At 40.5% G+C, this 15,266-nt stretch overlaps 1 protein-coding gene across 11 annotated transcripts in view; it reads left to right on the forward strand.

Annotated features, from left to right (window-relative positions):
* LOC130178837 (disco-interacting protein 2 homolog C) overlaps positions 1 to 15,266 on the forward strand; it is a 204,267-nt gene that overhangs the window by 139,655 nt on the left and 49,346 nt on the right. For 10 of the 11 annotated variants that reach the window (XM_056391372.1, XM_056391365.1, XM_056391368.1 and 7 more), the window contains 3 exons: positions 2,435 to 2,596; positions 6,117 to 6,236; positions 8,784 to 8,981. In XM_056391372.1, the coding sequence (XP_056247347.1) occupies positions 2,435 to 2,596; positions 6,117 to 6,236; positions 8,784 to 8,981 (480 nt within the window). The remainder of the gene's footprint in view (positions 1 to 2,434; positions 2,597 to 6,116; positions 6,237 to 8,783; positions 8,982 to 15,266) is intronic. The other variant, XM_056391367.1, reaches the window with a different exon arrangement.

Consider the following 15,266-nt stretch of genomic DNA (forward strand, 5'->3'; position numbering starts at 1 on the left):
TTTCTCTATCATGCCATTGGTAACTGTAGTTGATTACTGGATCATGCATATGTCATATTAGGCAGTTGTCCTGTTGTCCTATTGGAATAAGTGATTTCAAACTCCCACCCAGCTGATGTGCCTCTGAGTGAGACACTCATGGTACCTTTAAATCAAATTGGTTTCATAGAAAAGATCATTTAGACACACCCATGATGTGCTTTCAATATTTTGTTGGGAAATTTTTGGTTGCAAACAGTTTTGAGTTTGCAACCAAATGTTTTTCAGAATGGCGAGACCTTAGAACTCAAGAAAGTAATTTGACCATTTTTTGTCAACTACTGTTTACTTCTTGATAAGGGAGCAATCTGTAAATTTTGCTATTGCTACAAAACTAGCGTTAGCATTATCCTTTGTTTACTTACCAGTCTAGCCAAGAGCTTCAGCCATCGTTGCGATTACAACACAAGAGGTTATAATATGTCCTGAAAACAGACTGGACACTACAGTGACTCAGTATCGGAAAGTGACAAGACAGTCCAACTTGGCCAGGGCTAGCAGGTTAGCATGCCAACTTCAGTAGATGTGATAGAAATAGAAAAACAAGAGGGTTGCTTTCCAAACCTGGAAACAGCTGTTGGTGAGTAAATGAATGAAATTTGATGTTGAACTCCCAATGTTTCTTCTAGACTGGTAAGTAAACAGCTCTTAATGCTAACATTAGCAATAAAGCAACAGCAAAGCTTACAAATAGTGCCTTTAAACATGACTTTTCAGGGCAAAGGTCATGTACTCAATCCTCTCTATTCATTTCTTCATCTCAGATATGAGCCATTGTGGAGGTACGTCAGTTGGTCCGCCACCATTGCCACTATCATTCGGTAGAGATACTTGCCTACGTTCCTTCATTTTGTTGTTGTTCCTTCTTTCATTTACGACAACATAATTCCACTTTCAGAATTTGCACTTTTAAGAGTAAAGGTGGGAGTGAGTTATTCCAGTTAAGACTTGACTGAATGCTAATTGTAGCAAAATATTGAGCATCTGTTCTCTATGCCTCCATCACATAAAGCCCTTTTTTGAACATTTTTGAAAACAGTCGTAAAAACGAACATTATGCAAACATAGCCCTCATAAGGATAAAGTTGAGTTGAATAAAATGAGTGAGCGAACACAAAGGGACAGTAAACGACACACAGGCTGAACCTACACGCATCACTATTTAGATTCACCACACATCCTCCCCCCTGCATCATTTCATGCTCCGACCACTCAAAGTAAAGAATCCCTCGGGCAGAACAGTAAATACCGTTTGATGTTGAACAGCAGCCGAGCCTCATGAAAGAGGTAAATGTGAAGTATTTGAGTCATGGTGGGAGCTTTGAAACATCAGGCGCACCAGATAGGCTGAAACACATTCTAAACGTAGCACAAAATAGGGTGAAATGACCTAAAAATGAATGTTGAGGTGTGGGTGTCGAAGGAAATTGAGTCAGGGTTTTTTTTTTCTTCATAGAGAGGCAGGCGTCACAGTATGTGATGATGGGTAGTTTGAGATGATTGGGATTTTTTTGTAGACACAAGTTAATCAGTGAGGAACTGATGGCAGGATTCTGGAGGGAGTTGTGGTACTGCTTCTCATTGACGCTGAACATTTCTTTGCAGGAAGTTCGTGTTAGATCGTCCAACCACAGATACTAATCAGGGATTTTAATTCTCTTGTGCTAACTCTTCGCAGTGTGCTTTAGCTGAATAACTTCCTGTCCATTGGAGAGAAACATTTGTTATTTAGTCTGAGGATAAATAATAATGTCTACAGGATTTTACTTCATTTTAGCTTTGGGTGCAGGACATTGTTTCTGTTAAGTTTTGATCCGTTGTTGCCTCACTTTTGTTTCTGAAGTTACAAAGTGTAACACAACCCTCAGCCTGTACGGCATTTTACAATTTACCTGCAACATTTCCTACAGAAGAGTCGCTTCGACAGACACCTCAACTTTTTTCATTACTTGCACTTCAGAAGACACTTCAGCTAATTTCACCAGTTGCAGTTCAGCTGAAACTTCCTCACAATTCAGCGCATACACTTCAGCTACTTACAGTGCTTCAACTTTAATTGTAGCTGCCAAACGAGATTTCAGAAGCAAGTAATTATTACCCTGCAGCTGCAGTTTCCAGCGTGAGCAAGAACACTTAAATCTTCTTCTGATAATGTTCCTGTTCTCTGTGTTCTAAGCTAACTGGTGTGTAAAAATCCTTATTATCCTCTTGTACTATAGCAGTGGGATGTCTATTTGAACTAACAACATAATTAACCCCAATCACTGTCATGTATCTCGTCTTGGTTGTAAGAATCCCCATTAAAAATGTTTTAACAGCAGAATGTGTGGGGGTGTGGGGGTACTAACCAGACCTTCCCTCCCTCCTCGATCCCCCCCGTTTTCTCACATCCCAGAGAACCACTCTGCCCCTCCAGATGTCACCGGTTACACCAACAACACCGCCAACACCACCGCCACCGATGGGATCCAGGTGGAGAGAGCCCCGGGCGCCGGCACCGCGGCCCAGAGACAGACGCCCAAGTACGGCAACGCCGAGCTGATGGAGACCGGAGACGGTGAGTCAGGGCGGGGAGTACCGTCTGTGGAGAGGAGTTAGGAAAAAATGATAACAACAACAATAAGTAAATGATGAGCAAGCATAGTTCCAGCTTTTCAAGGTAAAAAGTCCTGTGTTTATGAACTGAAGCACCTATTAAAGGGAAAATCAATATAAAACGGAGCTGAGTTTATTTAGAGTTTGCCCATGAAAACTCATTTACAGATTTTATGAGACAAACACAGATATGAGCAGTTCATAAAAAATCTAGGAGGCAGGTACGTTTTGTAAGAGCACAACATTGAACTCTTTTAAGCAGATTTTCATGCAACATTAAGTGTAATCATCAGCTGTTGGGAAGATTTGATATAAAAAAGGCTTTTGCCCACTTGAAATAGACAGGTTCATGTACAGCCATACTCGTTCCAGCGTTCAACAGGCGACTCCTGCCTTTTGGATGTTCTGAAATTTTGCGTCAATGTCTATTGAAATCTGTATGATATTGTATTCGAGATCAAAATCTTTCTGATGTATTGCGTGTATATCTTCACATGGAACTATGAATGTGATTCTGCATATCAGTTCTTCAAAGACTTTCTAACTAAATTGCCACATTGTTTATTTTCTGGAAGCTTGATTTTCTAAACAGTTTTTTTCCTTCATGCGAGTGTGACCTTATGAGCAACTGGAGGACTTCTCAAGAAAATGCTTGACAATGGTGTTGTGTTTGTATTACAAGATCATGAGTCACTGAATGTATACCAGCTTTTTGCTGATGGTTGAATTCGATTAGGACACTCTGGCACATCCATGTTTAGTGTCCTTTCTTTGGAAAACTTAAGTCATCAAAAGTCCGGTCTTTTTTTGGGGGGGGGGGGGTTTCCTGAACTTTTATAAGAAACGTCTTCTCCTACATACAATTAATGACTTCGTCTTTGACAGTTTATTTTTTTATATCCTATTTGTTATTTATTTATTGTATGTCTTTTTTTTCTTCTTTTTTAATGTTTCCAGGTTTTGTACATATTTTATCTTTATTTGAAATTGCCTGTGAAACCCATTATATTGTTTCCAAATATGAAATAGTTTTTATTCGAGTTTACTTTTTCATAATGAAAAGAGAAAAAGTTCAGAACAATCATCAATGAAGCTCTGCAGGGAGCAGTTTTTCCATCACAGTCTGGTTTGTCACTCTTGCAGAACGATCCATTAAGGTCTGAACAGAACAACAAATCATAGCAGCAGAATCTGACACCTCCATTTGTCGACTAAATTATCATCATTCAGAGTTGCATCAGCCAGCTCTTTTAACATCAGCACATGTTTAAAATGCTTTTTAGCATCAGAAAATACGAATCCAGATGTTTCTGCAGACTCCTGGTTCATAGTTTCCGAGACCGAAGTCATTCATCCGAAGCTACGGTCTGGCTGATGCAGCCGTGGACGGAGGTGTTGAACGCAGCTCACAGCGAAGTGGCTCGACAGATCGGGCGCCAGAGTTTACAGATGGAAGCTTATCGGGATGTTTGGCTGAAAGAGACGCGACAAAGCTGAGGCTCTCTTTCAAAGCGCTGAGAGGATTTCATCAGAGAGTCTGAATCTTTTTATTGTCAAGCTTACAATGGCTCTCACGCTTTTTTGTTTTCAGAGATGAGCTTTAGTCAAACCGAGTTGTATCATAAACTATTTGTCTTTGGATTTTTGAGGATTTAACTTTTGATTCATTGTGTGGGAGCAGAGATTTCACTTAAGTCTGTTGCCCTCTGTTTGTTCCCTGCACTGGATTATACATCTTAACACATTAACCTTTTTGTGAGGATTTTTTCCCCCTATTTATCTGGTGTTTGGAGACATTTTACTGCTATTACTGTCCTATAAAACATTATCAAACATTTCCAATGTATAATCAAATACTTCCTGAAGATTTCTTATCATTTAAACCAAAACTACTGGAATATTTTTTATAAAGCTAAAGTCTCACCTCCTTGTTGATGGTTTGTTTTTGTTTCGCAGGACAGTGCTGTTTGAGCATAGACTTTTTGTTTCGACACATTTTATTGCCCTGTCTGACCCTGAATGTGACAGTGTTTGATGCTAAAATGTGTTCAGTCTGAATGCAAAGCCAATTTTTTGTGGTGTGGACAATTGCAAGTGAAGTAAATGCAGATGTGAGCGGATGAGGTTTCAGCCCTGGGCAGCAACGAAGGAGGCAAAGACATGTCATGTAAATTTTTCCCCCCCAAAAAAAATCTGATTCATAAACAGACAATAAAATACATCTATACAAATGGTACATTGCATAAAAACAGGCTGCAATATATACTAGAGGTCAAATTTATGCAAATACTATGAGTATAATTCACTTTGCCTTCAGCGTTAACTCCTTCAGACAGACGTGAAACCGTCCAGCACTGAAAAACAAACATTTTCACGGTCAACTTGAATTTCATGGCAACCACGTTGGCCTTGGCCATTACATTAATCTGCTGAAAGTGATGAGGTTTTCTGAAAGCAAATCCATTAACATTACACATGGCTATTTATAGATTCTGGTAAATTGAAACATGATAACATGATGTAGCTTAATTGACACATGATAATGGGCTGCATCTTAAAATATGTCATTTTTATTTATACAAAAAGGGATTCATTTGTAATTTTCATTTGTGTCATCTTCTTGTTTTTTCTTATCAGAAAGTCAAGTTATTTATTTGTAGACATCAAATCACTCAAAAGCATTTGTGCCATAAAAGTTTCTGTGACATCGAAGGCCAAATGACCTCGCCCCTAAAATGACGAAATTCCTGGCCGGCTTGAATTCTTGGTTTTGTTGAAAAGATGTTTTCTTTCACACCTAAAGGAATTATATCCTGTCCTTTTTTTTTTTGCTTTGTATCGAGTTGTATTTTCATGATTGCAAATTGACATGTACTCTATGTGCAGTGTGTCTGCAAGTATTTATTTGTGCTCTCCCTTACACAAGCCACAGAGTTTATATCAAGGTATTGTAGTGGAGAAAACAGGATAAACATTATTTCGTTTCTTTTACTTTATTCTAAGATACAAAACCAGAAAAATGATGATGACAGAAAAAAAAAAAACATTTTCAAGGAAAGTTTGCACACCAGGCGTACATGACCTGCCTCTGCACAGGACTTTACGTTCTTCATTGTAATGTTGTCAGCACTCATGTCTGTATGCCAAAACATCTGTTTACATCCAGATGTCAGCACCTACACTCTCATCCCACCTGTTCGTCTTAAAGCGCCTCACTCTGTTACATTGAAAGAGCAATCTGTACCCATCCTTCATCTCACATGCCTTTTTCCCCTCTACCCCATCAGTGACTGTCACGTTTAGCAGCAGCTCTGTTGAAGCGTGCCGCTCCAATGTGGATTCAAGGCTCGGGGGATGCACTCAGCGTGTTGCTGGGTGGAATGCGAAAGCGACGGCTACTTCACTTGTGCACCTGTGAAAGCACAATTAGTTTTGGGATTTATATTAAAGTGTGTGTTTTTGTGTGTGTTCCTCCTCTGCAGGTGTTCCCGTCAGCAGCAGAGTTTCAGCCAAAATCCAGCAGCTGGTCAACACCCTGAAGAGACCCAAACGGCCGCCGCTAAGAGAGTTTTTTGTGGACGACTTTGAAGAGCTGCTGGAGGGTAACTACCTCACTCTCTTTCCTTCTAAAACATGTTTGAGCTTAGGCCTGGTAAACCTTTTTAAAGTTTTCTCATCCGTCTTTTTTATGTATTTAATTTTTATTTTACTTCCTTGTGTTTTACATTTTGTTTCATGCTACGTCATATGTTTATGCCTCCGCGCCGGCGACAGCCAGGGCCGGGTTGTCCGTCCGTCCTCGTGAACACAATATCTCAGTAATGGTTTGAGGGGATTTCTTCAAATTTTCTCACAAATGTCCACTTGGACTCAAGGTTGAACTGATTAGATTTATGTGGTCAAAGGTCAAGGTCGCTTGTGACCTCACAAAACATGTTTTGGCCTCTTGAATGTGATATCTCAAGACCACCTCGAGGGAGTTTCTTCAGATTTGCCACAAACATTCACTTGGACTCAAAGATTAACTAATTAGATTCAGGTGAGTAAAGGTCAAAGGTCAAGGTCACAATGACCTCACATTTTTGTGAATGCAATGTGACACCCAGAGGGAATTTCATTACATCTCGCACATTCACTTGGACTCAAGGATGAACTGTTCAGTATGTGGTGGTCGAAGGTCAAAGGTCAAGGTCATGTGACCTCACCAAAACACATTTTCGGCCATAACTCCCAAATTAATTTACTAATTATGACACAATTTAACACAAATGTCTAATAGATGATGAAGTGATGACATTTTATATCCAAATGGTCAAAGGTTAACTTCACTGTGACATGACTGTAACTCAGGAAGAGGAGATTGTGACCTTATTTCCTGCAGCTTGGCTGGTTGGTGGAGGGATACAACCGCGAGGAGGTTATTACTAGCTGTTTAGTGACTGTTTGGCAGCAGGGAAGTGGTTAAAGGGCCACAACAACACTCATAACTCTAACTAAAGAATAGCATACAACAGAGCACAAAAAAGAATTTAATTATAATTGATTATAATTTGCAAGTAAGGACATTAATAGTAATTGTGGCCTTGCTGATAGTTGAAATAACCGCAAATATACACACAAGGAAGGCCAGGAAGGCCCCAGTGGGAATGGAGCCTTTTTAATGTCTTTCTTCTCATGTTGATAACTTCAGGTAAATATTAAAATGTTGCTGAAAAATTATCCACAAGGACAAATCACCGTCGCCAAAACCCCCGTCTCCTGATGTCTGTTGTGACAAAACTAATTCTAACTGATAAATATTTCCTTTTCTTTTCAATGTCAAAAGCTGCTGCGAGAGCCAGAAGTGAATTCATAATTTAAACGTGAATAGCAAATGTTGGAAAGACTCTGTTTGGTTCGGTGTGACATTAAGACGCATTAACATGGTGTTTTGGCTTCATGTCCTTCCTGTGATCGTTCTCTGTGATACAGCGGTGATGAACGTGTTGCATCATTCCTCACGCACATGCTCTTCAATCAAATCAAACGTTAACTCATAATCAGAGGATGATCATTTCATTTAAAAAACATTGTATTATCATCATGATATTGGGTTTCTGAGGAGCCTACAGTTGAGCTGCTAGATGAATAATTCCTCTTTTATACATCACCTTTGAAACATCGCTCTGTACCTTTTTAAATTTGTAGAAGAATTATTCATTTAAATGGCTGTTAGATGTATTACATCAGGATTTTGCTATAAAAAATCATAAGCCAGTCTGCATGTATAAAAAGGCTTTATTTAAAGTAAAAGGAAGACTTAAAAAAGCAAGTTACTTTTAATATTTTCTGTCACTACTCAACAGATTGCAAGATAAGTCTATATTCTGTGCTATTTTAATAATAGTCTTTATTTATAGAGCACTTTTCAAAAACAAAGTGCTTAACAATAGCAGAAATAAAATAGAATCAATACAATCAATGGATTTCAAAGCAAAGAGAACAGATAGAACAATTAAAACAATCAGGAGCATAAAAAACAGTACTGAGAGAAATAAAACACTTGAAGGGAAGTTAAAACCAGGAAAAGCTCTCTGTTAAAAGCACGGTGTAAGAAGGGTCTTAAAGGAGATCACAGATTCCGCCGACCTGTTGTGGAAATCATGTTGGGGCCCTAAAAAAGCCTGGCAGCAGAATTCTGTACAGTCTGGAGACAATCAATAGGTTTTTGGGTAAGACAAGTAAAAAGACTGTTACAGTAATCCAGACGTGATCAGATAAAAGTGTGTAAAATAGTTTCTGTCATCAATATTGTACAGGTTTTGTGGTGTGCTGCTCAAAACTTAGATTACTGTCAAACCAGACGCCAAGATATTTTACATATTCTATATAAAAGGATCTGTCGCCGAGGGCAACAGTAGGCCCATCAATGTGTTTTTCATAGTGTTTGGAGAAAATGGCGCACTGACACAGGAGAATAAGATATATCAGGCTCTGAATACACAGACAACACGTCCCCAAAGGATTCACTTATTTTTGGTTTTGGTCTTTTCATTGGATTTGTTGACAATAAGAAAAATGCATAAAATTGTGTTTCAAATCATAAGCAAATTTAATATCTGATCTTTCTCCCACCCACTCCCCTTCTTCCATCTTCTCCTGGCCTCCAGTCCAGCAGCCAGACCCCAACCAGCCCAAGGCCGAGGGGGCCCAGATGGTGGTCATGCGGGGCGAGCAGCTGGGTGTAGTAACCAACTGGCCCCCGTCTCTGGAGGCGGCCCTGCAGAGGTGGGGCACCATCTCCCCGAAGGCCCCCTGTCTCACCACCATGGACACCAACGGCAAGCCGCTCTACGTGCTGACTTACGGTAAGCAGAGCCTCGGTTTAACGCTGATGGGGTCGGGAAACCACACGGGGAGGGAGTGCCTTGTCTCAATAGCTTTGGGGCTTTTGTGTGAAATAAGTGAGTTGTAATTTTGTAATTCCTTCTCTTTTTAAATGTAAACTCCCAGATTAATGGTGACAGTACTGCCTAATGCCAAATATTTGAAAAGTTCCAATATGATGCCATAGTTTGGATACCAACAGGAAAACAAGACTTTTTGGACAAATATAACCACGTTTTTCTGTAAAAACTCATTTTATTGCCTGACGAAAGAAGCCAAATGTCCCACATGTTGAATGCCTGAACACAATCAGCTTTACAAGAACTTAGCCTTATTAACATTGTCTACATTTTGATTGAGATTCTGAACTATCTTATCACAGAGTGCAAACAAGACCAGAAATCTGACCAGATGTTCAATCCCAGCTTTCTGTATTTGACATTTTTTGAGTTGTTTTGTGTATGTGTGTGTGTGTGAGGGTGTGAATGTGTGAAGATGAAGAGTTTGTGATGAAAAATTACATCATGTCTTCATAAATTTTTCTTGGCTGGCTAATTGGTAGAGAAATTGGGGCTGTGGTTGATAATTAGTCTCTAATATGAAAATATTATGGGTCCGAAATGTGAATCTAAGCCTGATGGTTGTGATCTGTGACCAACCATCAATAATAAATGCTTCCAGCACACACACTGTACACACACACTCACATCACTTTTCTGAAGCTTAAATCAATCAGAGTCAACCACTTCTCAATATATTGCCATAACATACCAACCAGTAGTAAAAATTGCTTTTGTACAATATGAATACAGCGGGGGTTTTGTCTGAATTGCATCCCATTTCTGTGCACATATGGTGGCTTCCCCAAGCTGATTAACTGAAGCACCAAACAATGTTTAACACCCGCTGCGTGAGCATAATTCCACTAATGGCAGCCAGACAGAGCGCTAAGCACATTTGCAAAGTGTGAAAAAGATGCTTTCAAGAAAAGCTGCTCTGCTGGAGAGAGAAGGAAACTTTATTATCCCAAAGGACCAGATTCTCAGAATATGTTTGTAAATGAATTATTTACTTGAAGAATATATCCTGAGCGACTCACAGCTCAGTCTCTGCAGGTGACACTCTGAAAACTTTTGTTGCGACAGGACTGGAGGATTTCGCTCCTTACTTTAGGTTTTTGTCATTTACTTGATAGAAGTTTTGGCTTCAATAACATGGGCAATGAATTTAGATGCTTTCATTTTAATCTTAGTTTGCTCTCACTCAAGTATAGGCTGTTTGTCCCTGACACTCAAATACAACCCCTTATGGTGGCAGGAGGTACACCACAGATAAAATGTTAAAAAATCCATCCATCCATCCATTTTCTACCGCTTATCCTCTAGTAGGGTCGCGGGGGGGGGCTGGAGCCTATCCCAGCATCTTTTCGAGTGAGAGGCGGGGTACAGGTCGCCAGTCCATCGCAGGGCAAACACATAGAGACAGACAACCATTCACACTCACAGCCACACCTATGGTCAATTTAGAGTATCCAATTAGCCTAGTCCCCATTTGCATGTCTTTGGACTGTGGGAGGAAGCCGGAGTACCCGGAGAGAACCCACACTTGCACGGGGAGAACATGCAAACTCCACACAGAAAGATCCCACGGCCGAGCTGGGACTCAAACCCGGAACCTTCTTGCTGTGAGGCGACAGCGCTAACCACTGCAGTGTTAAAAAATCACTGTTTAAAAATAAATAATGAACCGTTTTATGATGTGCTGTGGTAAAGGTTTGCTTGTGTTTAGGCTCAAAAACAACTTGGTTAGGTTTAGCAAAAGCGATCATGGTTTGGGTTAAAATAAGTATTCTGTTAAGGTTAAAGAGGAAATTCGTTGTCATGGTTACAGTAATGCGGAAACAACGTTGACAACATCAGATCGAAACAGGAAACAAGAGCAGTCTCTCTCTTAAAGTCCAATGTTTTGTCAATCCAACCTCAGTACTCAGACTTCACTGCTACAGAACAACGTCACCTGACTTCCTCCTTTGCTCATGTCATGATTACTACAGCCGCTAGAGGTTGCCTCATAATAAAAGCTAACTATGGCTCGCGCTTGTGGCTTTGGAGCTGTCGAACAAAGCCTTCATCCACCATAGTCTGCTCATGCACTTCCTCAATAAGAACTATTAGTAAAGTGCGGACCTGGGCCAGGTGATGAGGTGTAAAGGCCCAGGTGGTCTATACAGAACCACAAGGTGTTGTCCTGAACAAGGTCATTTAAAGCTGATGGATTTTAATCCAGGAGCCTCAAAAGAGTTGAAAGTAACATCCAGTTTGAAGGGTGAAATGAAAATACTTGCAAGTACTTGAAAGACTTGTAGATTAAGGCACCACCTTGGTTAGTTTCTCTAACAAAAAAATGTAAACCCCTTTAAGCCGTAGATCAATCAGAATAGAAAGTAAACAGATGAAAATAAGTGAGAAGTGAGAAGACAAACACACCATGATAAAAAAGTGATATGAAATCATACAAAACGCACATCAACCGCCACGCCTGCAGCAGTCCTATCATCCCAGCTCAGCTCCCTAAACACATTGACTGCAGCTGAATCACATCACGTCCTCATCCCGGGTTCAGTGCCACCATTTAAATCCACGTCCGACCCCTTGTCCTGCGGCTGAAGGCTGCAGATCCCAGTTATCCATCTCCCGAACGGCAGCAAAGAAAATGGCTTCTGGTCCGCAGGGCGTAAAGAGATTTAGCTGCTCTGAACAGAGCTGCCTCTCTCGGGTTGAATTTAGAGTCGGACCTCCCTGCTGTACAGCGGAGAGAATGAAGTGATACCGAGAGGACTCCAGACCCATCCCTTCACATAGAGTACATCCCACAGGCGAGCAAACAAACAAAGTGGAAGAAGCACTCACATCTTGTACTTTAAACTACAGAATGACAGAGAAAAATACTTCATTACAAAGAAAAGTCTTTGTTCACAGTGAAGAAGAGTAGATTTTCCTCTCAGCTGTATTTCCCAGTTTTCATCAACCAGTTGGAGCTGGCTCCGGTCACAGAAGAAGAGTAGAAAAAACACTGTATTAAATCAGCTGAAGAAGAAGAGAAATTTTAGAAAGTAGGGAAGAAAAAAGGGAAAAGAGTGGAGGCGAAAGGAATAAAATAAAAAAGCAAAGAAGAATAACAAAGAAGACTGCAAAAGAAGAAGGAAAACACAAAAGAAAAAAGCTAGACGGAAACCATAAAGGCCAGAAAAGGCGACTGAGAAATCATGCACTGAGAAAAGAAGTTAGGGAGGTGAATGTTAGAAAAGAAAGACAAAAAGAAAAAGAGGGAAATAAAGAAGTAAGGGAATGATAGAGAATATAAAGAAAAAAGGGAAGAAGGAAATAAAAGGAAACAAGAAAAGCGTAAAGATGGACAATAAAAAATAGGGGAAAGCTAAAATTAAAACTTAAGCAAGGGAGAATGAGAGAAAAGGAGGTATAAAAGAATGTAAGAAGTGAAGAAAGTTGACTAAGATTCTTTTTTATCTCGTCGAATGTAAAATCTGAGTGAACGGGCTGATTTCACAAAAACTGTTGCCGAGCACTTTTCACACGCAGATCACAACCAGCGGCAGCTTCACCAAGCAGAAAGTCTCTTTGAAATGCAGTATTTGTAAAGTATTTAGCTAATTACCCCTCTCTGCCCCCCCCCCACACACACACCCCCACACACACACACACACACACACACACACACATACACACACACACACACACACACACACATACACACACAATCGTTAACCCAAAGGATAAATAGTGAATAGACAGCAGCTTGGAGCAGCAGCCTCGCCTTTCTCCAAATAGGCATACAATGTGTGTGTGTGTGTGTGTGTGTGTTTGCATGTGTGTATGCGTGCGGGAGCGCGTGCGTGTGTGTGTGTGTGTGTGTGTGAAACAATCTGATTTGTGTGGAGATGATGATGAGGCAATACGAGCGCTCAGCAGACTGTGAAATGTCCTCAGCTAGCACCCAGGAGTCCTCCACCAGAGAGACAACGACACGGTGAGACTGTGTGTGTTTGTGTGTGTGTATGTGTGTGTATGTGTGTGTTTGTGTGTGTGTGTGGGGGGTGCTGAGTCTGAATCTCATCTCCATCTTCCTTTATCTTTCATTCCTGTGGTGTCGTCCCTTTGATGTCGGCCGACAAGGACAAACTTGTTTTGTTTCTTCCTGTCGAGTCGTCCTCCGCCCCTCGGAGAACAGAGAGAATTCATGATACCGAATTCTCCCGCTGTCCTTAAACTCATCCCTCAGCACGCTGCACTGCAGATAACCCCACATAATTGGCAGGAGAGAAATAAATTTGTGTTTTGGGGAAAAAAAATAAAAAATCAAGCGAGTGAAGAGTTTCTCTGGGATCTTTGATCTTCTGTAAACAGCACGGCCTGTGTTGTCTCCCAACAAATCACGGTATCGATAAAGTTGCTTGGATTTGTGTACAGCATGTGGAGCACACACAAAGTGATCAACGTTCTGTGTGTTGTGTTTTCTCTTTCTTTGATTATCCGGGTGTGTGTCTGCTTTTGTTTTTGTGTTTCCTGTAAACTACAAATCCTGTTTTAGAAACGAAAAACCGCCAGGGTCGAGCAAGTTTACACCTCACAAGAGCCAGCTCACAAGTTCACATCTGTCCCCAGCCACCATCATTTCCACGTTACTGTTTACTACTATAGAGTCACAGGCAGAGATTATACCTTTAAAACTGAAGAAAAACCAACGTGAGTATGTGTTTTACCCAAGCAGCAACCAGCAAGGCTGAAAAATGAAGCCAAAAACTGCAGTTCCTCTAATGGCCACTAGAGTCTGGCTCCAACAGTGAGTCAGTCCCCACAGACTCGCATGTTAAAATGTCCAACTTTACAGCAGAAATAAACATGTTTACAGCCTGGTACAAAAAACTGTTTTGGTCTCTAGAGCTAATTTCCTCCTTCATGACTTGTTTATATAACTATATAACTGTTTACATTTTATTAAGGCTTTAAGTTATACATAATTGAAGGTGTTGCCTCTTTGAGTGACAGGTGGGTGAGCTTATGCTTGCCACTAACCGGCATGCACCGAAGTCTCAGCTCCACCTCTTTTGGATTAGCTGGGAGTTAGGGGCAGAGTCAGGCACCGCCAAGATGGCGACGGTGGCGCAGCTCACTCTGAGCTTCATCTTTATTTACAGTCTTCGGTTTTACCACTTGAAACAATACATACAATATGATATGATATAGTACTATACAATATATAAAACAATATTTAATACCATGACACTACATGATACAATACTATACGCTACATTGTGATTTAATACATTGTAATATAGTAGTGTACATTAGGATAGACCAAATACTACAAAAATAGGTGCAAGCAATTAATTGCTAAACATCACTGGTGATTATCAGATCTAATTGTTTATTAGTTTGACTCAAAGGTTGAAGATGCTTCATGCCCCAAAACCAAACTGACTCCAAACAACCTATTTCTAAATATCTGTAATCTGAAATGTTTCAAAAATTTTACTTCAGCACAGAGACGTGTTATCAGGTGCTCAGTATGTGACCGACTGTTGCTCACAAAGAACCTGTTTTGATCTCTGTTTAGTCCTTGGAGTCATTTTGTGAGAGTAGCTGCTGCTCTCAAATGGAGAATATCTCATTTCAGAACAGAATATCGCTTTCATTAAATTAAACTACACGATTAGGCAGTGCTCTTTTTCCTCTCTTCGTGGTTTCAGAGGACAGAAAGCCTGCTGGGTGAATCTTTCACGGGTAAAGTAACGTCATCCAAAAAAAAAAAAAAAAAAAACAGACCCCAGATCTGCACAGACACACTCCTGATTACATCTGGAGCTGCAGCTCTGTGATTTGGACACAGTTCAGCTGGAGAGAAACGACAGCAGGGATCCTCTTCCTCTGATTGTTGAAGAAGGATGACGAGCATGTTTTCCAGCTGGAGGACGGCTGCTTGTCACTTGCAGTGTGCCCGCCATTACTGCTGAAGAGCCCTTGAACCAGGCGTCTCAAACTTATTTCATCCTAAAATTGCTTCAGGGTCACTGCTGTACATCTCACTCCTACACATAAAAGATGAAGTCCATGGATATCAGTCTGTTGACCGTCAGGCAGTCTGTGTTTCCTGAAGTTATAGCTATATCCCTAAAAATATGAGGGATCATAAGATGATTAATGATGATGTCTCACTAAAATCTATTCAAATGCCACAATTACTCATAG

Source organism: Seriola aureovittata, chromosome 12 (genome assembly GCF_021018895.1).
Source record: "Seriola aureovittata isolate HTS-2021-v1 ecotype China chromosome 12, ASM2101889v1, whole genome shotgun sequence".
Taxonomy (NCBI): Eukaryota; Metazoa; Chordata; class Actinopteri; order Carangiformes; family Carangidae; genus Seriola; species Seriola aureovittata.